This window comes from Amia ocellicauda, chromosome 11, assembly GCF_036373705.1.
Source record: "Amia ocellicauda isolate fAmiCal2 chromosome 11, fAmiCal2.hap1, whole genome shotgun sequence".
Taxonomy (NCBI): Eukaryota; Metazoa; Chordata; class Actinopteri; order Amiiformes; family Amiidae; genus Amia; species Amia ocellicauda.
In genome coordinates, this window is record NC_089860.1 from 16,059,280 (window position 1) to 16,083,276 (window position 23,997).

Genomic DNA, 23,997 nt, shown 5'->3' on the forward strand with positions numbered 1-23,997 from the left:
CCACCCCTGCCATAGGGTCAGGCCCGGCCATTCAGTGTGGCATCAAATGGAGCATAAATTATTGTTGCTGCACAAGGTTTAACCATGAAACTAATGGGAACATTCAACATCAATTGAATTTAATGTAAAACAATTTAATTTTGTTGGTTTTTGGTCAGGGGCTCTGTTAAGGTCTAATCTTTCATATTTATCCATCTGTTACCAAAACCAAAATCACATGAATAAGTTATTTGACTAAATTGGTTCAAATGTAGAACAATCTGGAAACACAATGAATGTAAATGGCACAATAGGCTTGGAGAGTTGCACAATACTGCTGCTGGTTTTAATAAGCTTTTATTGGTGAAACAAAGAAATGCATTTTAAGTATATTTGTTGAAAATTCTACTCAATTAGCACTTGGATTATAAAGCCGAAGTGTATGTTGAAATACTGACATACAAAAGTAAAAAAAGAACAAATCATTTTTGTCAGTAATAGATTAAGGAATGGTTACTGACAAAGTTTAGAAGATTAATGGGAGATGATCCAATCCATTGGGTTGCCATGACTTTAGAAATACTTCGTAGGGTCAGACCTGTCGCACATCTGCACGTGAACATGAGAGGTGATTCCAGGGTACACTTTTTGCATGGGGAGCAGGATTCCAATTTTGTTTCCCTTCTTCACTCTTCCAGTAATCTTATCAGGCTTGACATAGAAGAGTTTTACACACAGACCTACAATAGCAACAAACAATTGCAATCAATGTATGTTCCTCTTCATGAGTTAATTTCTGCATAGCATCCCACCGGAGTACACATTGGATGTATATAATGCGGTTCTAGAAAGAAGACATGTCCAATCGGAATCTGTACTAAAATAGAATTCAAACTGATGCAAAATCACATATTAAAATGCAGGAAACATACCAGTTTGTTTCAATAGCCTTGTATTCATATATATGCCTTCAGGTTTGCATGTGTATTTGTGTGTGTGTGTGTGTGTGTGTGTGTGTGTGTGTGTGTGATGGTTTGAAAGAACAACATAATTCAACTAAACTGGGTAGATGTGTAGTGCAAGTTCTGCTCAGAATCAGTAAAATCTTGATATTGTTTTGGGTAATAAGATGAGTAATTAATAATTAGGCATTGTGATAAAAGAAGAGTACCTTGTCCACTGAGGCCAATACCATCGTCTATTTTGTTCCCATTGCCATAGGGTCGGGAATGACCATTCAGTGTGGCATCAAATGGAGCATAAACAGTAGTGCCATCTGAACAGATAATGTCAAGTCCTTTGTGGGTACGATTGTTAGAGCTGTGAAGAAGAGCACAAAGAGAGACCATTCCATCTGATGTATAGTGCAAATCTCTCTCTCTCTCTCTCTCTCTCTCTCTCTCTCTCTCTCTCTCTCTCACACACACACACACACACACACACACACACTGTTTTGTGGGGCAAAATGTGGGGGAATAGTTGAGCTCTACCCTGTGATTGTGTTAGTTGTGTTTTTGAATACCTTTTGAAATCCCACAACTATTTTATATTAACCAAAAAAAGTTAACCAGTGGTATTCATATCTGAGAGTTCAAATACAGAAGGGGGTTGAAATTATGTTCTAGTAAAATAAACAAGTAAATGTTGGGCAGGGTTAAATGAGTTTTGATTTGGTTTTGATTGGGAAGCACATCTGACTGAGCACATCAGCTGCTGTTGAGTTTGTAATCGGTCATTTCCTTCAGGGGAGGGGATTATGATAATGCACAGGTCTTTCTTGGTGAAATATTTGAATAGAATGTATCCTGTTCATTATCACTTTGCATTATTCACATAGCATGTTTATCTGCTAAAACAGAGATTACTATGTATTTTTTCTGTATTTCCACAGACTAATTTGCACATCATTGGGCAACTGAGTAAAAGTAAAATAAATTGTAAGAATAGACTACATCACATCAATAAATCTATTTTCTATTGATATCAGATGTGTTTGGATGTAGGCTGAAATACTGGGATGATACCGTCTAGCTCCATATTTTCCACAGCCGTAACGGTCACAACTTCTTCTAGAATTGCCTGGGTTTCCACTACACAGGGCTCCGAATTTGAGCAGAGCCGTGTCTGTGGACACAAACACAGTGTGAAACACACATGAACAACAATAGCTTGATATGATCCAGACACTTTCACAAAAATATAATTTAAGAATTTTAAGTGACAATAAAATATAGATGTAGTAATATTGTAGTGGGCAGCTTAGTGACTTATCATGCAGACAGCACTGGTGCCCAAAGGAGGCCTCACAGCCTTGGTCAGTGTAGACCCCACCACAGGCCTCAGATGAGGGTTGACATCGGCCCCCGAGACCCGAACACACAGTATCACTGTGCGAATCACAGAACACTGGAACAAAAGCCATGAAACATTAAAATCGCTTTCCTATCACATGGGTTAATAGAAAATACTTTCATTACTCAGTACAGTTTAAGTTGAACCAATACATTACGTAACAATGGTTTCAGTATCATGATCAACAAGTTGTATGCTTTTGACAAAATGACAAAATAAAATTATGTATGAACAGGGACTGTAAATATTTACAACTGTTTTTCCAAGACTAAGTTACAGTTTCATAAATAGCCATTACAGTGTGAAATTAGCTCTCAGGTGTATCATTCTTGAGGCACTGGGCAGTGGATGCTGTGGATGTGTTTCAGCATGATCATCCAGTTGTGCAGAGGTGGTGAACAGAAAGTAAACAGTGACTGATACTCACCAGTGGTGAAGATGGCAGACAGGATGACCACTGTCTTCATTGTGAACCTTCTCAAAAATCTTGCAAAGAGAATCTTTGACAACAATCACTTTGTTCAATTATACCTCCAGTTTTTCAGATGGGTGTTTATTGGATTTGTCTCTTGCAGTATGTCCTTGCTTTATATACAGTGTGGTGCTTTCTTGTGGGAAGGCATATGTTGCACTAGGACTCTGACAACTCCCACACCAGTGCGATCCAACATTCATTTCATCATAAAGTAACCAAAAATGTGAGTGTTTCTTTCTTTATTTTATCAATATAACTGTTTAAATTGAATAGCAATACAATCTGAAAGACAATACAAGCAGATAAAAACAGAAATTATAGTTTGTACACAGCTGCAAATGTTATTTTAATCTTTATTTTTAGTTTGAATTAATTTTGACTAGAACTGTAAATTCTATTAACAATTAATATACAGTGGCTGATGGAGCTATCTAGTCTTTCATTAAGTAACTACATTCTTTCCTTTTACAAAACATATACAGTAGTACTATAATACTGCAGTATATATTATTTCCCCAGTAATACAGCAAGTTAATAATTGTATTGCTTTCTGGATTGTCAAGCATATTTAAAGGAAAGACTTAATACCCATTGTTTTGTACCATGTACATTACCTGTATAATACCTCTAGCATACTTTCTGTTTTTTGTTTCTGTTTTGTTTTGTTTTAGTTTTTTTCTTTTGTGTTTGGGGTCCAGGAGTCTGGCACTCATCTAATGTTCTGTTCAACATTTGGGATTACAAATCACATTACAAAATAATCAGTAAACATTGTTAAATAGAAAGAAATAGGAACTTTTGTAAATCCTATCATCCATTACAACAGTATTTAACTGTTCAGCTGTTAAGTTTGTGGTCACAGTGGTTTGCGCTGTTTATAAAGTGCAAAAACCTCCTTTCTCAACACCGTAGTTAACAGACTTTAAGGACATAAATCAGTTGATGTAGATACTTTGTTAAATTCAATGAGAATATTACATGTTGAAGTAGGACAAATCATTTATTATGCTAACACATATACACTCAACATATATATTTGGTTTCTGGTACACTTTGCTGTGTATTTCTTCATTGTTTGTATGTTCTAAATACACTGAAAGGCATACAAAGCATGGTATATACAGGCAAACTAGATTTAACATAATATATCAGGTATGCAACAGATACACAAACATCTCTCATATTATAATTCAGTATAATAATTTTCAATTATAAAGGCTGAGACATGTTCATAGCAATATAGTTAAATTAGGATAATTGTAATAGGGCTTTGTTTTAGGTATCTACAAGCACAAACTAAAATATGTTTCTTGTTGTTGTTGTTGTTGTTGTTGTTAGATTTATTTTTGAATATTTTTTCATTGTTTTGGTTGAGTTATAGTCATTAATTTGAATTAACACAGATGCTTTGCACGTTTGTGATGACTAATATGCTTTAATGAATCAAAGTACATCTCACCAGGAGGCACTCCATACGAGATACAAGAAGACAGCTGTTGAAGCAAACCAAACTCTGACGGACTCTGAAGTGCATTATAAAACAGCAAGCTCAAAAACAAATATGTTGTTACCTAAAATGAGTATTGTATTTATAGCTGTTTAGCAAGCATTTCAAAATGTGTTAGAATTCATATTCAGTATGGCAGCAAATTAAGATTACATCTTTCATTGTTGCCTATAGTCAAAGACAACATTGTATTGGCCACCAAATTTTATGTTTTCTCCAAAAGGGTGTTATTCTGAACATTCAGTTTTATTTTATATTCAATTAGAACACATGTGTTTCTATATAGTGAGAAAGAACATTATCAGAAGTAAATTAAATATCTGATTTAATTATCACTGATCACAATGTTCCTAATGGTCTCCAAAATGCTTTAACTTTTAAAGCTTCTGTCTGATGCCGTGCATTTGAAATGCTTCAACCAAATTGCATTTAAATAGGGAACAATTGCAACAAAATAGATAATGATGTCTGTCTAAACACAGACTGACAAGGATTAAAAAGAGCTATGTTACACTATCTACAGTACACAATCCTACAAGTGTATTGCATGTCTCATTTTCATCGGGTGGCTATTGGAAACCCAGCTGACCCCTTCAGCTGTATGGGTCATAATTGAGTCTAATTCAATCTATGAAATTATTGTCGACAGCTTTTTGGTTCTTAACAATTTCTACAACTTTGTTTTTGTTCTATTTGAACACAAAAACAATCTAAAATTAATGTTTTCAAATTATACAAAAGAAATGTATGGAGGTTTGCTTGGTTTTGTATATAAAACAGATGGTTTGAGATAACCTCTGCAACTAAATGTTGCAAAAACACACATATGTGCCCATCTCAAGTCCTGTAACAACCTCCCATTTTTGTGAAATATGTTTCAACAACTGTCTCTGAAACTATGCCAGACATTTAATTTTAGTATAGCCATTTAAGGCAAAAAAAACCACGTTACCACATTTTATAATCCTCTTGAAATGTCTCCAAATAGTGTCGGAAAAAACGTTGAATTGCTTGTATCTGAAACATTTTGCTTACCAGTTCACTAAAGATGTGGAATGTATTTATTTTTGTATTTGTTTATTAATAATCAGACACAGGCTCTGTAATGAATATTGTAATGTTATTAAAGATAAAATGCATCGACTTTTCACAATCTGCAAAAACTTGAATATTTAAACTCATCCCATATAAACATCTTAAACCTGCAATATGCTGTTAAATGAGTCCCCCAGATTAGTGTGTCTAATCAGCTGCTTGATAAATGGGACAGATTTGCTCCATGATTTAATTTACATTATATTGTTTACAAAGGTTAGTCTGTAGTGCATACATTATACTCCAATAAAGATGACAGGAGAAGACGCCTGAAGACCTTTGACAGATATTAATCTTTCATACTGTCTTCATCTCCCCCCTCTTTCTCAGCAGCCTGCAAGAAGACACAGATTAAAAATAATAAACCACTTTTCATATTGTTGCATGTGGTTCAGGGACACTGCATTATGAAATATATATATATTGATTAAATGACACTTTATGTTAGGCTTGGATGGCTGTCAGATGCACGATTGATTTGGTCAAGACCCAGATGATGCCATGGGTTCCTTCCAGAGGCAGGATTCAATCTAAAATGGTCTGTTCCTAATTTTAAACTGTAGGCATGACGCATAGTGCTTCACTAAAACAGTAATGTCAAAATTATATTCAGACTCTAGTTTCGGTATGGGTTGAATTGAAATATAGTTGCCATTGCAGCTCTCTACGAAAAACTAAAGCGTCAGCATTACATCCTTTACAGTAGGAGTGCAATACATCAGTCTTGTTGCATTTACCTTTCCTTTTCGGTGCCAGAAGCACATTCCAAGGATGATGGCAGTCATTGTCACCGTGGTGACCAGAACACTCACAGTCAAAATCAGATTATCTGTGTAACAGGAGAAAATCACAGTGAAATAGAGAAGGGTGGTCAATAAGGCTTACAAGATTACATTTGCTGCTAATGCTTACTAGCTTGGTGCACAGATGGCTTTCATGTTATGAGGCTCATGTGAACAGCAATATTTCTCTATTTTCTCCAATATGAGTCAAGTAAAAGAAATACACAAAATAATAATTTAAAAAAAATCTTCCAAGGAACAAATGTTCTCAAGAAACAGATGTCAAAGGGGTCTGTGGGAAAAATGTATTTTATTGTTGGATATGAGACTTTGTTTTTTAGGCTTGGTTTATAACTGTCCCCCCCGCCCCTCCTCAAATCGAACACCTACATTTTTCCAGTTTGTATTGAAATGTATGCAGTTTAATGTCTCATTGTACTCTTAAATGAAAGCATAGGACAAATAAACAATTGGAGATAAAAAAGAAATCATGGAATAATTTTGTTCAACAAAATTTTACCCCTTAAGATGACAAACCCCTCTGGTACCAAATCCATGTGCTTCTCTTTATTCCCATGTGTACTATTCACTGTTGTGTTGTTTGCCAAGTTTTTGATATCCATGAAAGCTGAGACTCTCAGCTTTCTAACGATGTGATGCATTCTCTGATGTGAAAAAAAAAGTTTTTTATATCCCCCAAAAGAATTTACTTGGTCTGAGAAGGCATACAAAATATCAGAAAATATTGACAATTATGACATATTCTGGAACCAGACTGTCTACTGATCAAAACAAGACCATCCACGTTTTGGTAGAAGCAACACACATCCGTAGAGAGCTCAACAACTCTGTCTACAGTGTACTAATACACAATGATTTTACATTATTGCATCTGAACTTCTCTGTGTTTGATAGAACACAAAATATTATGTACTGGAGTAATTGTTAGGTTGTTCTGAACAAAACAAGCCCATTTGCAAATATCCGATCAAAACTGAGTGATCTGTGACTGTCTGAATGAGACCCCCCCTAAGCAGACTGTGCGTTTACCCCCCGGGCTCTGAATGACGGCAGGGGACACGGAAACTGTAAATCGGCTGTGTTTGAGAATGAAATGCACTGGTAGCCAAGAGAATAAGCTTTCAAATGATGTGCACATTGTATGAATACAGAGTAACTTCTATGCACAGGAGCTGCGTGTAACACTGCCAAATAATGCTTAAGAGGCTGTAGTAACACAGTATATAACTCTGAAATGTACAGTTTTTGGTAACCTAAACTTTTTTTTAACCTCTGTTGGTTTACTTCCCTTTGTACAATTTTAGGTTATTCACTGGATTTAAATGTACTTAAATTTCAATAAAAACTGGAAAAATTAGGGTGTTCTAAAACTTTTGACCTGTAGTGTACATACATTATGTGCCACTGTTACATTGTGGAAACTGGAAAGATGTTGCTTTTTTATTTACTTAACCTGAATACATCGATTTTTGGCAAAGGGGCAACTTTCAAGTTCAATCATGCTGTAAATGTTTTAATCTGATTTGACTGTCTAAACAAGAAACTGGGACGAGCTACCACATTCAAAACTAGTTAGATCCTGATACCAGAGGGCACTGTTTCAGAACAATCACAAGTCTCATTACCAATTATAAAGTGTACAACATATCATGTGACCATGGGTTATGAAATACCCTTTGTTACCGTTATCCATTTTAACTCTCTTTCTCCATCATTCCCAGTCTCTTGCATTAGAATTCAGGCTTTTTTTCTTCTCCAGTAATGGGACTGGTGTAGGAACCAGTGTTGTTTAATCTGGAAATTGAAAGATCAGTCAATTAGGGTAATCTTGGAAACAAACCATGTGGTTTACACCATAGTGACTATTAGTTACTTAAGTACCTGAAGCAACTGCTTTACAGGTCAACAGAGCAGGCACAATTAAATTAGGTGCTTTTCACATTGATGACTTCCCTTCTACAAGTTTACATTGAATGCATTGCAGAATGCTTGTGCTATAAACACGCTTTTCATGTGATTTTACCAGAGTATTATAGTAGTTCCTATGGGTTCAGCATGCCTTTACTGTACTTCACTACCCTGGATGACGAGTAAACCATATATTAAACATGTAATTTTGGTATATCTTGGTATTCCCATACTCCTGTGTAGCACGTCACATTAAAAGCATATTGAATCCATAGGAAATTATTGAAAACGATAGGATATTATCATAAACCCAGTTCCCTGAAAAAGAAAGACAGCCATTACCTAATGGGAAGAGCCTTCTGACCTGCCAATCATTGAAAGCATGTACCAAAGCTGCCCAATAAGGGCCCTGCTGGCAGGAGGAAGACCCGCCCTCAGCGTCTGTGAAAAGTCTCCTCCTGAAGCAGCTCCCCGGTCGAGCGACCCCTGAAGAGTAATGGCTGCCTTTCTCTTTCAGGGATAATAACCTATCGTTCCTTTTCAAATCGAAAAAGACAGCCATTAACCTAATGGGATGACTATACCAGAGCTGTCGTGAGTCCGGACACCTGACTAAGCCTAAACCCACAATGACAAGGATGGCAGATCCTCACGGCACCTTAGGGATAGCAGTTTGAAGTACCTGGGAGCCCAAGCTTGGGCGCAGCCGGTCTGCCACGTTGAGGTGGTAGAACCTTGTGAAGGTCTGTTGACCGGACTAGGTTGCAGCATTGCACAGATCTTCAAGTGTGGCACCATGAAAGAGAGCCCACGACATGGCTTGTCCCCTCATTGAATGCACTGAGATGTGTTCAGGCATGGGAACATTAGCTGTCTTGTAGGTGAGCCAGATTGCGTCCGCCACCCTGTGCTCCAGTCACTGTTTTGAAACCTCCCTCCCTCTGGTGGTGGAACTGTAGCAGACAAACAGCTGTGCAGTCCTCCGCATATAGCTCCTCAAGGCCCAGACAGGGCAGAGTGTGTGTAGTCTGCGGTCCTCATCCAATCTATGTGGAGGGGGATGGAAAGACTGCGGGACAATAGGTTGGTTTAAATGGAACGTTGACACGACCTTGGGCAGGAAGGCTGGGTTAGTCCTGAGAGTGACTCTGTCATTGCTTCCCGAGAAGATCAGACAGGCTTTATTCACAGACAAGGCATGAATTTCACTAATTCTCCTTGCTGACGTTATCGCTACCAGGAAAGCTACCTTGAGGGAGAGGAAGCATGAATCAGTCGCCCAGCTGGACGGACTGGAGGATATGCTGCACCGTCAGCATGTGGAAGGGTCTTTTCTTCAGAAACATGTTGAGGCCCCTCAGATCAAGAATGGGCCTGAAGCTTCCATCCTTCTTTGGCACCAGGAAGTACTCTGAGTAGAAGCCTGCTCAAGAGTCTTCGTCGGCCACTTGTCATATCACTTGTTTTTCCTGCATCACAGCAATCTCCTGAGAGGGAGCTTGAGCCCATTCAGGACACACGACAGTAGTGGTCAGCACCCCCCTGAAGGGCGGGGGGGCAGAGTGCAATTGGAGGGCGTAGCCGTGGGTCATCGTTGTTCGCACCCAGGAGTCCTGGATGCAGGCTTGCCATTGGTTGAGTCTGGTTGGTCTGTTGGGGGGGTTGGGGTTGGCAATGGCGGCCGCGTCCCTTCAGGGACCATCCTGCGGCTGTTGGGTGTCTGCCTTGACCTTCATCTTTCAGCCGAAGAGCCTGTTCTTCCCTCTCGCCTGCGGCTGGCTTCTGTGGCGCTGCTCAGGCTGCGAGGCACTGGACTGTTGTGGCCTGGGTTGAGGCTTCCCCTGCCTTGGCCATGGCCTTGGCCATTCCTCCTGCAGCATGGAGGAATCCGCGGAGTGGAGCGACTGGATGATCTGGAGCGGGAGCATCTCGCTCTCGGGGACCTTCATCTGGGGGAGCACGCTCTTCCCCTGGTAGAGCACCTGCGAGCAGGTGGAGAGGGGGAGATAGACGGCACCCTCGCTGGTGAAGCTCAAGAGGAAGACGAGCACCGCCTGTTCTGCCATCGCGGAAAGACACTCGCAGGGGGTCCTCGCGGAGCCAAGCCCACAGAAAAGTGGCAGACAGAGCTTCCCTTGTGGCGACTGGCCGCTGGGGAGTTTCTGTCTCTCTGATGGTGCGTGGATTGTACGTAGCCCCCTTCTCCCGTCAGTGTGTTCTGGGCATGCTCCTCGCCCAGACAGCGCATGCATTGGCCATGTGCATCGTCCGAAGGCAGCTTGCCCTGGCACCCGGAACAGCGGTGGAACACCCCCTTAGGCTTTATCACGGTTAGCAGATCCGTCTACATCCAGATCCTCTAAATAAATGGACAGCTCCTGTGGCAAGTGGACTTCGCCAAATTCCTCCGCTCTGATACTGTCCCCCTTGATGTTTATGTCGAGGTCGTTGACGTCAAAGTCCAAGAGGTCGACACGGGCATCCAGAGGTCGAGAGCAGGTCAATGCGATGACTTAGTCGAAAGGTTAATAGGGCATGACGGTCAACAGGTAATGGCTGTCTTTCAATTTGAAAGGGACCTATCATCATTACCTGCATTAATTACTGTAGAAATAGAACCATGCTGATGAGACTTCCGTATCACATAAGCCGAATCCCTCTTTAATGGATAGCTTTAATCTTAGCTTTAACTAGCTTTTAACAAGAATATACAAGCAGGGTGTAGGATGGAATAGAAGAGATCATGTACTTTTTTAATCATTGTAGACATTACGCTTTAATAAGGCAAAGTGTCTTTAAAATCATAGAGATTGTATTTCTGTATTTGGAATATAAAAACCTATATAATTATTTACAAACATCTTACAGTCTATTACTGTCTGATGTTGAGATCATATTTGAACCTATGTATGACTACATTCATAAATTGATTGCACTGCCTGCCACCAGGTGTCAGACCATACCAGAAAATGTAAGTAACAGTTTTACATGTCTGTTCTGTAAAATTAGAGATGTATAAATATACATATATAAATATAAATATATACATTTGTGTGTGTGTTTATTGTACATTGTATATAAACATTTGCCTTGCTCTTGGGAGTAATTATTTGTTTGTTTATTGTTTACTAGTAGTAAGTGCATTAGAATAAAAACAAAACGATTATTGAATAATTGAATTATCACAACTTTCTATTAAGGATAGTTGACAAGAGTGTGTTTTAGGTCTGGAAGCCCCCCTCAATTCCAAGGATTAAGGCTGACTGTAAATCAAAAATGGACCCTAAAAAAATTATTTCCCCATTTTACACAAAAGGTCAAAAAACATAGATATTTAATCAACATTCAATATGAAGTTCCTGGGGCCCCAGCAGCAGTCGTATAGGGTTTAATTATTATAGTAAGATATTAATTGTCAAGTCCCAGCTCAAGTAGTTTGTGTGTTTCTTTTTGGATTTTATTTTCATTCTCAATTTTCACTGCACCTGAGTTCTCCCTCTCCTGTCCCCGAGTAGTGCAAAGATGTCCAATTATTAATTGGATAACTGAGTTACATTGAGAAGGATTTGAAGTCCCTCAATCATCAAATGTGACCCATATTGGTTTTCATGGAAATTGACTGTTTCTGGCCAATAAAGACATATGAATTGTACATCTTTATACATTGTGTCCAAATGTGTCACTCTGCCCAAACAGAGCAGAGTTTTTGAATGTGTAAATGCAGTGAGTAAGGGAAAAAAAGGTGAGAATAAGTCATAATTTTAAATCCTCACTGGCTCCTCTCACTTGCACTGCTCGCTGGTTGTTTGTGGCTATTTCTGTTCATTTTAACTAATTTAATGGCTTGTATTTAATTTGTTTTAATTAATACAAGTATTTAATATTATCCATTTAGCTGTTCTCTCCCACAATATGCCATCAGAGTCCTGGGTGCTACAAATGACATCTGTTAATTCAACATATATGACTACCTTGCAGGTACTACATAAAAAAATATTGTTATATATCTATATTTTACCACTTTTATGTTAACCAATTCATTAATATTATATTGCATAAGCTGATATATTGGTTCTTCTTTTTTTGTATGTAGTAAACCTTTCAACAGGTATTATTCCAATCATAGACAATTTCACTTCAATAAATACTGGATTGCTTCCTCCCCCAAACAACACACTCACACTCCACAATTTCTCCACCATCTCCAGCAAGATCTGCCAGTCTTACTTCAGCCATAGAGCAAGCAGAACATGGTGACTTTGACTGGATGGACAGTTTTATAAAACATTCCAGGGAAAGCATGGGTAAAATACACAAATCTTCGAAACACACAGCACACCGTACAAAGAAAAAGAGAAATGGAGAAGTGAGACTCCTAGTGAGAGAAAAAGCAAAAAGAAGGAACGTCAACAGAGAAAAACACATAAACCTGAAAAGGAGGGAGCAATGAAAGAGGACCGTAGTCACGTAGGGGTGGACAGGAAGATAGGAGAGCACTTGGGTAAGAGAAATGAAGAAAGGAGAATAAGGAGAGACAAGGCTGAAATCACAAACAATGGTGGTAAATTGAATAAGATTCAGATAGCCATTGATAACATGCAGGGAGTGCCAGAAATGGGTTGTAAAAAATAAAATAAAATAAAAATCAGTGAGCCCCACAGCCAAGCCAAGCTAGTAGAGCTGAAGTGGCTGAGGAAGAATTCAGAAGAGACAAAAATAAGGAAGAGTCTAGGGAAGCCAAAGAAGAGTCCAGGGAACCCAGATGATAAAATGAATATCCCAAAGAAAAAGTAAGCAATGAGGAGGGCAAGGGATATCACCACAGAGACGACTTCTCAGGGAGAAAATGTAATGTCTTGGCTGTGGCCATTTCAGAAGACTCCACATATGATGTCCTCATCTCTCTTGTGCTGCTAGTGGCGATGGACCGCAATTGTCAACCGTTACCAGTTGCAAATTGAATCCATAAATACAGTCATAAAAATGTATACTGGTTGAATTTTTCATTGCTTTAATAACAAATAGATACATTGGATACACTTAAGCACAGTTAATATAATTCTGTGGGATACACATCATTACAAAGTAGCTGTTCTCTGTTTTGCGGGGCAGTTAATTGTGAGTAAAGTTGTTATCCTTTTAGCAAAAGGAAATTACATGAAATTCTTAATCACTTGGTCTAAAATGATAATCTACAGAAAGAGGCAAGAGAGTTATGCTAATGGGAGAGCATACTAGCCTTTGAACAGAAGCTAGACAAACATCAGTAATTTCATCAGTAAGGCACCGAGATGCACAGACATGTAACCATATCAGAAGCACACTCCAGTTTGTAGGTGCAGTATTAACACACATCCATTCCTAAGAAAGGACTTAATTTTCTGACAGGATCCAAGAGTTGCTTTTGTTAATCTTATCTTAGTTCTAAATTTGAATAGGAGATCCATTGATAGTTTCCAAATCCAAAATCATTATTCACAAAATAATTAGTTTTGTGATGTATTATGTTGGGGTTCCCACACTCTATGTAAATAAATTAGTATGTATTTATTATTATGGTCACCATTTACAGTATACATTTATGTAACTTTGGGTTGAAGGACAATTTTTTTTTTTCAAAAGTATTTTAATGTAGTATCCTTTTGCTGTATTCATATTTTTCTAAACTATAATCTATCATCTAAAAATAATCAGTCTAGAATTTAAATATGAAATTTGTCACTCTTTCAATTGCACATCCATTTAGCTTTTCATATAGAATATTTAATTAGCATTCTATACAACCCAATAATCTGTTCATTAAACAGATTTCAATTATTAATTCAATATCTATTAAATATCTATTAATGACACTTAATCTGAATTTGTACCAACATGTTGTGTTTCAATCTACACATAAACTCCTTTTATGTGGTTTATAGTTTATAGTTATAGTTTTCAGAACTGCACTGAGAAATAAAGTACATTGGAAATCATTACTTTGAAAATGACTGATGAAAAAATAATACAGGAAATAAGAAACCTACCATTACAAATAACACTTACTGAGTCTAAGAAGAAGAGAAGTCCATTTATTTCTGTTCCTGTTCAAGGTGTCCCAAAACATAAGTGTCTGATGGCAAAATGTTAATCTGCCTACAAACAGCTGTGTAACTGCTCTTATCTCTACAAATAACTAAGTTGAAAGCTGTTGGCACTCCTGCTTGCAACTCCCTGATTATTCTCTCAGAAGAACATCATATGCACTGTGCTGAGGACCTGTACATTTAATGTATCTTTCTTACAGTGCTTTTCATATGAGGACTATTTTCAGCCTCCGAGACTGTTTAATTGTGTAAGCAAGTGTATCACATTTGAGACATCAAAAGGCAGAACGTTTATACCTCACATTAAAATGCTGATGAGGCAAAACCTTGCAATTTCCATCTTTCGGTATCCTTCTTGGCGTTAATGCACTGCAATTATTGTCTTGATTCCTGACACAGAAGACTTCTACAGTGTTTAAACTCCGGCAGTTTCAGAGCAATTTTACGTAGCTGTCAACTTCAACATGGCAATCATTAACACTGCTTGTCTATATAATGCTCAATTCAATTCAATACTAAATGATGATAACAGATGGTGTCTGTAAGTGATGATGCTTTCAGGTTGAAATTATGTTTACAGTTTGTTTAACTGATTATAGTTATAGTATATTATAGTAAACACTATTGTAAAATACAAACATCAATGATCAGAATACTTTGATCACAAATATCAGACTATAGGAACACCATAGAAGATAAATACATATCCCAGTTAATTTCAGTTAAGCATGTTCACTTTCTTTTATTAATATTTTTTGTTTAGCTGTATTTTACATCCTTGTGTTGCTAGACATGGATGAGTGATGTTTGCTGCTTGAAGAGGACCCTGCTTTATAATAATTATTGTCTCTGCAGCATGCAAACAACTTCGTAGCCTTGGCTCTGAAGTCATCAGACACATAGTAATAGATGAAGGGGTCAAGGCTGCTGTTGAAGGTGCTGAGAGCCAGACTGATCATGTAAGGGAAATACAATTCCTCGCTATTCTCCAACAACCTGGAGTAGTGCAGGAGAAGCATGATGTTGCTGGGCAGGAAGCAAACAATGAAGACCACCAGCACAAGCGCTGTAACCTTGACTGCGTGGATGTAGCGCTTGTCACTGGACACCAGCGTCCACAGAATTGAGCCGTAACAGAACAAGATGACACACAAGGGGATGACAAAGGCGACGGCGAAGAGGCTGGTGAAGTATGGAAAGAACACTTTTTCTTGATCCATCTGTGGAAGAGCGTCATGGCAGAGGGTGATGGTAGAGTTTGCTACAGTGTAGGCCTGCCGAGTGAGGAGCAACGGCAGCATGGCCCCTATCACAACCGCCCACACAGCGAGACTCATGCAGATGGAGTTTTTTCTGCTTCTGAAGACCTTTGCACTCAAAGGATGGACCAGGCCGATGTATCTGTCAATACTGATGAGCATGAGACACAGAATGGAGCCATACATGTTGCCATAGAACAGAGCAGAGACAAATCTGCAGGTGACCTCCCCAAAGATCCAGTTGTTACCCTGGAAGTGGTAGGCAATCCTGAAGGGAAGAACCACCATGAGCAGGAGGTCTGCGCTGGTCAGGTTGATGAGTAAAGCAGTGGAGGGCATCTTCTTGGTTCTGGCTATAAGGACCCACAGAGCTGTGGCATTGGCTGGGAGTCCAATGATGAAGGCCACCAAGTAGAGTGAAGGGATGAGGAGCACTGTGGTCGGGGACTGTAAAATCTCCACGCTTTGATTATCCACTTCATGTATGCCATTATCTACACTGATTCTGAAACTGAACGGCACTGTTCCCATAAAAAAGGAGAATGTAATATTAAAATAAATGCTATATAAACAGCCACAATAACTTTACAACACGGGTTTCTCAATAAAAAGTGTTGCTATCAAAAATAGCCAAATTAGGTCTTACATTAGGTCTTATATAGAGGTTTGCATGTTTTAAAGCTGTCCTGACTGGCAATGTGTATTTTCATAATTTGGACATAAGCGTGCACTGCACACATACAGACGGGTGACAAATTAAAGGAAAAACCTGAATAAATGAGTGGAGGAACATAACGAATGCAGATGCCTCCAAAGAGGTGTACTGCATGATACAATTAAGCAATTAACGTCCTATCATGCTCTGTGGCATGTATAAAAATGCTGAGGAGGCACAGTTGATCTCGATTTTGGATCAAGATGGCAAGAGAAAAGAATCTAAGTGGGTTTGAAAGAGGGGGTCATTATTAGGCCGGGAGCTTGACGGGAGCTTCAGTCATAAAGACTGCTCAACTGGCTAGTATTTCAATAGGAATAGTGACTAAAGTTACTTCTGCATTTAGGTCTATGAGAAAGTCATCAGTAAATAGGGTTGGAAATTGTGGTAGAAAGCACACATTTCGATGACTGCGATGCTCGTGCATTCCTGTGATATGTAAGGAGAAACAGAAGAGCAACTCTTTCCCAGGTGACTGAGAATGTCAATGCAGGACGTGATCAGACTGTGTCAGCAAGAACAGTCCGTCGAGAACTACACTGAGAGGGATATTACAGTAGGGTTGTAGTGCATAAACCCTTCATTACTAAGATTCAGTTCAGTGGTGCAATAACCATAGGCATTGGGCTACAGAGATGTGGAAAAAAGTGATATGGTCAGGTGAGTCATCCTTCACCATAATCTAAGTTGGTGAGTGTATGTGTGGGACATCAAGAGAACGGTACAGGCCTGACAGCTTGGCCCACACAATGAGGGGGTCCGGAGGCTCTGCTATGCTGTGGGGGGCATTTTCCTGGCATGGTTTGGGTCCACTTGTCCACTTACACGGAAGGGTCACTGCAAATCATGACAAAGTTATTCTGGGTGATCACCTTTATCCTATGGAGAGACATTTCTATCCTGATGGGAGTGGTCTCTTCCAGGATGACAATGCCCCCATCCACAGGGCACAAGGCCTCACTGAATAGTCTGATGAGTATGAAAATGATGTGAATCCTATGCTATGGCCTTCGCAGTCACCAGATCTCAACCCAATTGAACACCTATGGGAGATTCTGGACCGACGTGTTAGACAGCACTCTTCACCACCATCATCAAAACCCCAAATGAAGGAATATCTTTTGGAAGAATGGTCCCAAAATGGTCCCAGTCATCGCTTCAGTAGAGTCCAGAGACTCATAGAATCTGTGCCAAGAGCATTGAAGCTGTTCTGGCGGCTCATGGTGGCCCAACACCTTAATGAGACACTTTATGTTGGTTTTTCCTTTAATTTGTCACCTGTCTGTATATTGAGTATGCTATGGAAAACAATTCAGATTACAATACCTTTCTATGTGAAAAATGTATGCTAATGTATAGTTGCTACAATACACAACACAGATACTAATAACTTATTTATGACCCTTTGCAAACAACATTAATTAAAAGTAGTTAATTCTAAATCATCAGCACCAACATACACTTACTCTTACCTGAGTCATTTCCATTCTTTGCATGTGTGAATGTAAGGAAGGGGACAAACACTAAAGCCACGGAGATAGCTGCCCATTCAACTGAAGGAGAATCCATGTTTACTGAGACTGTGTTCCCTCCCAACAGCATCCTAATGGAACCCGGTCTCAGTGATTATACCGCTGAAAGGCAAATGAGACATTTATGTTTCTATGAGTAGTAAGATAGGGCATTTTATGGCAAGGGGAGCTGAAGGGGATTTGACCTTTGACCTTGAAATTGAGGCCCCTTCCTAGGGTGTGTTTTGGGTCACTGAATAATTTGCGTACCAGTGGGTGGAGTTCGAGGCATTGATGGAATGTACAGTCTGGTGGGGGTCTTCAACTGCTTTTCAACCTCACACACAGCCTCAAAAGAGCTCTATTTAAGCCCTTCTAATTCTTGAATAAGATCTTTTTCTGTATGTGAGTGAGGCGGGAAACCCCCGAAAGTAAAACCAGGGCTAGGGTTCCTTCATGACATGACTTGAGACTTGACCAGATCTGGGAGCTGTAGGATGAAACAAGACGGGGTTACAGCTTTACATTGGACAAGTGTTATGTCAGTGTGGAACGTTTTGAGCTAGGGGATGGTGAGGATATGTCTATGCCTTTTGTACCCTTGGGTCACTGAAGAATTTGCATACTGGTTGGCGGAGTTCAGGGCACTGAAGAATTTACATACCAGAAGGTGGAGTTTGGGGCATTTGTTGATGCTGAATTTGACCAGCCTCATGGCTGGACTGGTCTGTTTACATTTTGAGTTGATGTTCCCAGGGCCCCTTTAGGGCAGCAGAATGTGCTGAGAGATATCGATCTGTAGAAGTGGTGGGGTCTGTGGGTAGTCTAAGAGTAACATGTAGCTTTCTCCAAACATTCTGTATTACGATCATCCAAAGATCTCGGATCTCCAAGTATACATCGTTGAAATAACAAGTCCTTTTAAATGCTTCAGAAAATCTGAATATATAAATAATGAAACATAAATCAGAGTCCTTAGGGTGAAAAACGAAATAAAGATTGAAAAGTGAACCTCTATGAAATAAGTATAATCTTCACACAGGGCTACTTAGTAATGCCTAAATAAAATGATTTTCCAGAGTTACAGACAATATCAAATGTAAAAATTGAATAAATACAATGATCAAGTATGTGTGTGTAGGTGTGAGTGTCTATGTATAAGATATGGATTGTTTAGATTATTCTCAGTGTTCATGGAGTGCAGTCTCAAGATCTCAGGTTTTCACAGACCCTAATGAGTTTCAGCACTTCCCCCTTTAAACACCTTTACTAGTTAGCAGCTTTTTCTTACAGAGATAAAGAATGAAAGGTCAGTGTAATTGTGTTGTCACGGTCTCAAGAACCGCAGGGCACGGGAAGTTGGGGTTTCGCGAATGTAGAGTCTTTTCCAAACAGATTTTCCACTGGTTTGAAGGCTCCAAGGTTGTGCACAAAATCTTCTTTGTAAGCAGGGTTTTCACCGTAGTTACTTGAAGACAAAGTCTTTGAGGAAAGCAGGGCCCTGTTTGGTTCCAAGGGCCGAGTTTCTCAAGACTCAAATAGCTATTTAAATGACTGACACTTTCGTATTCAGTTGACTTAGTCAATTGTCCAGCTGTAAAACTCCACTGATCAGGTGGGCACAGGTGGGCAGCGCAGTCTGTAAAGTTCTTTATTTAATAAAGTCCTTTAAAAGAATTCTTCGTACGGCTCAATCTCCTTCTCCCAGTTTAACTCTTCTGTTGCCGGCAAAGACTTGGTTGGTTTCTGGTTCTGGTTCTGGCAACAGAGCTACAGGTTGAGCTGTGGCAGCGAGTTTCTGGTTCAGGTGAGAGAGAGAGAGAGAGAGAGAGAGAGACCGTGTGCTGTTCTTTATACGCCTGTCAGATCAATAGATGATTGGTTCTTGAGTTTTTGAGATTGGATTTTGGTTTCAGCCCCCAGTGACTGATGTCAATCCATGCCATCTTTTGGAAATGCCGGTTGGCCCAGGTTCGTAGCTCTGTGTCTGAATTTCGGCTCTGGTCCATTTCAAAGAGCTTTTATTACCTACAGGCCCCCTTCCCCAGACATCTCACAGCAGGATTCCAAACTATTTGGCCTATTCTCGGGTGCCATCCTCCCAAAACTGTCACTTTGATGTAAACCAGTTCCCAGCTGAAGAGTTAAGGAAATCTGATAACTTAACTCTGTCTCTGACTTTAAGGCTTCCTTTTTATGGCTTTACACCATTTTTGCAAATAAGTGACTCTTGTAGTACAACACTTCTGATTCTCCAAATCTTCAAAAATACCCTTTTCATACCTTCAAATAAAGAGTTAAAATTGCAACAGTCTTCATTAATGCACAGTAAACAGAAACAGGGTTTATTTCACTTCAAATGGTTAGTTTGTAAACTGCTTTATGACTCATTGTCTATATCTAAGTAATTTACAATTGTGTTGAAACATGCACAGTGCACTGGAATACATGACATTATATCGATGTGATAGATTTGACTATTTTGCTACAAATGTTGAAATTTGGGAAATGTTTTATAAAATGTATTTTCTATACCAAGTTAATTCCAGTTGTAGCAAAACATACACAGCAAACAGAAATAGGGTCTACATTATATTCATATTTCACAGTCCTTAATTAATTGTGTAAAATGCTTTGTGGGCTTATTCCATATATGCGAGTCATTTTATTACTCATAGGTCTCCTCAAACAGAGTTTAAGTGGCTCTGTATGGGTTGGGGGTCTGAGCTCAGGCAACTCCAGAAGCCTCTTAGTGCCATTCTCTGTTTCAAGAGCAAAGTTTAGCTATTTGGCCTCCCTTTTTAATTGTATGCAGCATATTGATAACATAATGCTGTTTTGATTGAGGCGCTGACAGACAAAGCATCACCCTGAACAAATCTGTAAAATCCACAGCTAGGACATAACAGCATATAGCAGGTCTTAGTCATCTAGGATTTAAAATTGCATTACAGATTCTCATTCATCAGTGCAGGACAGGACCAGTGCAGTTCAGATTCATTTTCTATACTATGGTCTGATGTAGAATTGTGTATGTTATTAACAATAAAAAGAAGCAGTTAATAAAATAGATATATTTTGTACAAAAATATGTTCTTACTGGTTTGTGTCTCTCTCTGCTAAATCTGACTTCACTTTACTGTACAACTCGTAACCCAAATAACGGTCAAAATAAGTATAGTTAAAAAGACAAAAGTTATGGACATCAACCTGTTTTTGATATATCCCTCTACTCAAATTACAAGTTTGAATTACCTCCTTGACTTCTTAACATTTTGAGTCATCTAAAGTTTTGCTAAAAAGGCCTGATCTGATCAAGCTGTATAGAATTCAGGATGGAGTTCAGCAAAAAAAGAAAAAGAAAGAAAGCAGAGGAGACGCAGAGCGCAGAAAATTGTCAGGCCTCTGCCGAGACCAGGCTGTTGATACCAAAAGGTTAAAAGCTGCAAGGAATCTGGCCCCATACATTCACAGCCGCTCTCTTATCTTAATGCCATGACACAGATCCTTAAGAGTAGACCAAAAAGTAAAATGTAACAAAACAGTAAAAATGCATGGGGTCTGCCTAGTTAAATAGTTGTATTAATTCTCAACATTAACACTGTTAATACAGAAACACATGAGAACTGTAACATCTTGTTTTTATTTTTGTTTTTGTTTTGGGGTTGAAAAAAACAGCAGCAATGTGTATCCCTGTCTCACTAAAGACCCTGCTTGATTTACACATGATCCAGTTTACCTCCTGGGTGACTGTGTCTCCATGTCTGTCCCTCTCTGCTCTTGTCGTTCGCTGGTTGCTGCTCCGTCTTGCCTCTATTCTGTTTTTCTGTTTATATGTGCTGCTATGTATGTCTCAGCCCCCGAGATGCTGAGACTGGACAATATTTAACTAGAAAAAGTAAAAATCTGCTGGTTTACTAGACATATACTTATTTATTTATACATATTGAATATGTCTAAAGTTACTTTAGTATTATTACATGCTTTTCTTAACATCACGGGGTTCATTCTTTATTTCTGTAAGAAAGTTAGTACTTTAAGGCTTTTGTTTGACCTTGGAAAGTTGTCTAATTAAAAGACTGCTGTGATCATTTATTTTATATTCAGTATTTCTTAAGTTGAATTAGTATGATTTAGTTTCATTTACTTATTGTCAGGGGGAAAAATAAATAATTGGTGTTTTCATTCTTTAATCCTGTAAGAATGTTACTAGTTAGTTGTGCTGAAGGCTGTTAAAACATCTTACTGTCAATACAACCAAGGCCATTGAGGTCTTCAGCCTACACCCCCAAGCTATGCTAATGTGTAAATTATATAAATATATATACTCACATAACTCTTAGCAGTATATGTACACATACACACCATTGGAGATGTTGAAGAGACAGCCCTGCTTCACTCACATAGAGAGAAAAACATCTATTTTACTCAAGAATCAGGAGAGCTTAAATAGAGCTCTTTTGGAGGCTATGTGTGGGGTTGAAAAGCAGCTGAAGACCCCCACCAGACTATACATTCCATCAATGCCTCAAACTCAAACACCGGTACACAAATTATTCAGTGCCCTGAACTCCCCCCAGTATGCAAATTCTTCAGCGATTCAAAACATGTCCGCTAGCAAGGGGCCTCAAGTTCAGCTCAAGTTCCCCCACAACCCTCCCATGCCCTACAGCGCCCTATATTACTACTGTTACATTTAAGAAATCTGTCACAATTTTTTGTCTTCAGTAAACGATCGGAAAAACAACTCTGTAACAAGGTATGTTGATGAATGGAGGCAGATCACAGACAAGATAAAGTGCACAAAAGATTTTCTTTTTTTTTGTGGCAACATGGTTGAGTAACACAGCTGAAGGGGGCACGAAGAAACCAAATAGTAACAATAAGGATTTGTTTTTCCAGAAAAATAATCTTTGTAGAACCAAAACCTAACTAAACTAAAACCAAACCAAAAAAAAAACTCTCAACAATTACCCATATGCAGTCTTTTTAGGTTTGAGCATCCTTGCTCCTACCATGGGTGAAATAATTTGAACATCGAGTCTAAAAAAAATGTAAACTCATTTAACTATACCCCTTTAATTCCTTTATCAGACATCTCTGAGTATGATCAGTTTAACATAATGTTTCTGATATAAAAACTCCATACATAGCATTGCAGTAGCTTAACACAAATTATAACTCCCCTCATAGACTTAACAACATGCGTTTACATCTATGTAAGATTGTGTCTTCGGTGTGTGCGCTCTTTGCCTTACACTTTGCAAGTGGCCTCCCCGCAAGAACAATTGATTTTGTTTTGTTGTGTGACTAAGTTTAAAGCACATTCCAATATTGACCTATTTTTAAATCTTCACAACTCACCCCGTGTTCATTTTATTTGTTAGGAAAATGTGCATCTAATCCACACAAAGGACATAAGCAGTACTCAGAAACTTTCACCAGGATCTTAAAAAGGAAAGATTTGAACCGTCTGAAAAGAGACTCGAACAACTCCTACACAAAGCATCGGACCAGTCCAATAGTGTTTCAGCATTAATCATAAAGGAAACCTGTGGCAATGCAGTTCAATTTCAGTCATGTCAGCCAAGACCTTTTACAGAATTTACAAAATAAAATACTTACCAGCACGTACCAGAATTGTAAACAGTTGACAAATTTGTACAAATATTACTCTCTTGTTGTTGTTGCTGTTGTTGTTGTGTTTTGTTTTATTTATTTTGTTTTGGAAAATGTTTTTGAAATTTAGCTTATTTTGCTGTAGTAATGTTTGCCACCTTGGGATTACTTAAGAGAGTGCAAAGAAGTGGTAAGAAATGTTGTCATTTGGTATAATACATTATGTATATTTTAAAACTATGATTAAACCAGGTCTTGGTCATTTTAAATGTAAATTTAAATTTGAAGAAGAAAAGCATTACCTTGTACACTGAGGTGAATGACATGATCTGCTGTTTCCAAGACCAATGTAGCAGTCACATCCGAAGAAATGGGCACTCCTCTCTCACTGCTGTGGTCTTTATATGGTGCTGTTAGCCTGAAATAAAGAAATAAATCAACACAAGCACCTCCTCTTGTTGGGTGTCTTGGTAAATGTATGTAGAAACCAAATATTAAGCATTTCTATCTCTTCCATTTCAGCCTGTTGTTTTACCAATTGAACTTTTGGCAGCATTGTGGGAGAAATTATATAGGCTGACAATATTAATTTTAAGACATATGAATTTTACATCTTTATAAACTGTGTCGAAATGTGTCACCAGTGAGGCATGTATTCTCCCCGATCAGGGCTGTTTGTGAATGTGTA

The 23,997-nt window shown here is 38.7% G+C and overlaps 2 protein-coding genes across 4 annotated transcripts; both read right to left on the reverse strand.

The window, feature by feature from the left end:
- Positions 1 to 390: 390 nt before the first annotated feature.
- Positions 391 to 2,798, reverse strand: LOC136762777 (leukocyte cell-derived chemotaxin-2). Its single transcript, XM_066716327.1, has 4 exons — positions 2,759 to 2,798; positions 2,004 to 2,103; positions 1,151 to 1,299; positions 391 to 719 (listed from the first exon to the last, which is right to left on the reverse strand). The coding sequence occupies exons 1-4, from the start codon at positions 2,796 to 2,798 to the stop codon at positions 553 to 555; spliced, it is 456 nt and encodes a 151-aa protein (XP_066572424.1). The 3' UTR covers positions 391 to 552.
- Positions 2,799 to 2,950: 152 nt separating this feature from the next.
- LOC136763004 (proteinase-activated receptor 4) lies at positions 2,951 to 23,758 on the reverse strand. Of its 3 annotated transcripts, XR_010820943.1 has the most exons (6): positions 23,612 to 23,758; positions 17,652 to 17,813; positions 14,165 to 15,985; positions 7,895 to 8,005; positions 6,146 to 6,237; positions 2,951 to 5,742 (listed from the first exon to the last, which is right to left on the reverse strand). XR_010820943.1 is itself a non-coding variant. In XM_066716669.1 (3 exons), the coding sequence occupies exons 2-3, from the start codon at positions 17,779 to 17,781 to the stop codon at positions 14,976 to 14,978; spliced, it is 1,140 nt and encodes a 379-aa protein (XP_066572766.1). In that variant the 5' UTR covers positions 17,782 to 17,813; positions 23,612 to 23,758; the 3' UTR covers positions 13,114 to 14,975. The 3 variants fall into 3 exon arrangements, 1 of the variants encoding a protein (XP_066572766.1); XR_010820944.1 differs by lacking the exon at positions 14,165 to 15,985 and having other exon boundaries at positions 3,095 to 5,742; positions 23,612 to 23,752; XM_066716669.1 differs by lacking the exons at positions 2,951 to 5,742; positions 6,146 to 6,237; positions 7,895 to 8,005 and having other exon boundaries at positions 13,114 to 15,985.
- Between the last annotated feature and the right edge of the window lie 239 nt (positions 23,759 to 23,997).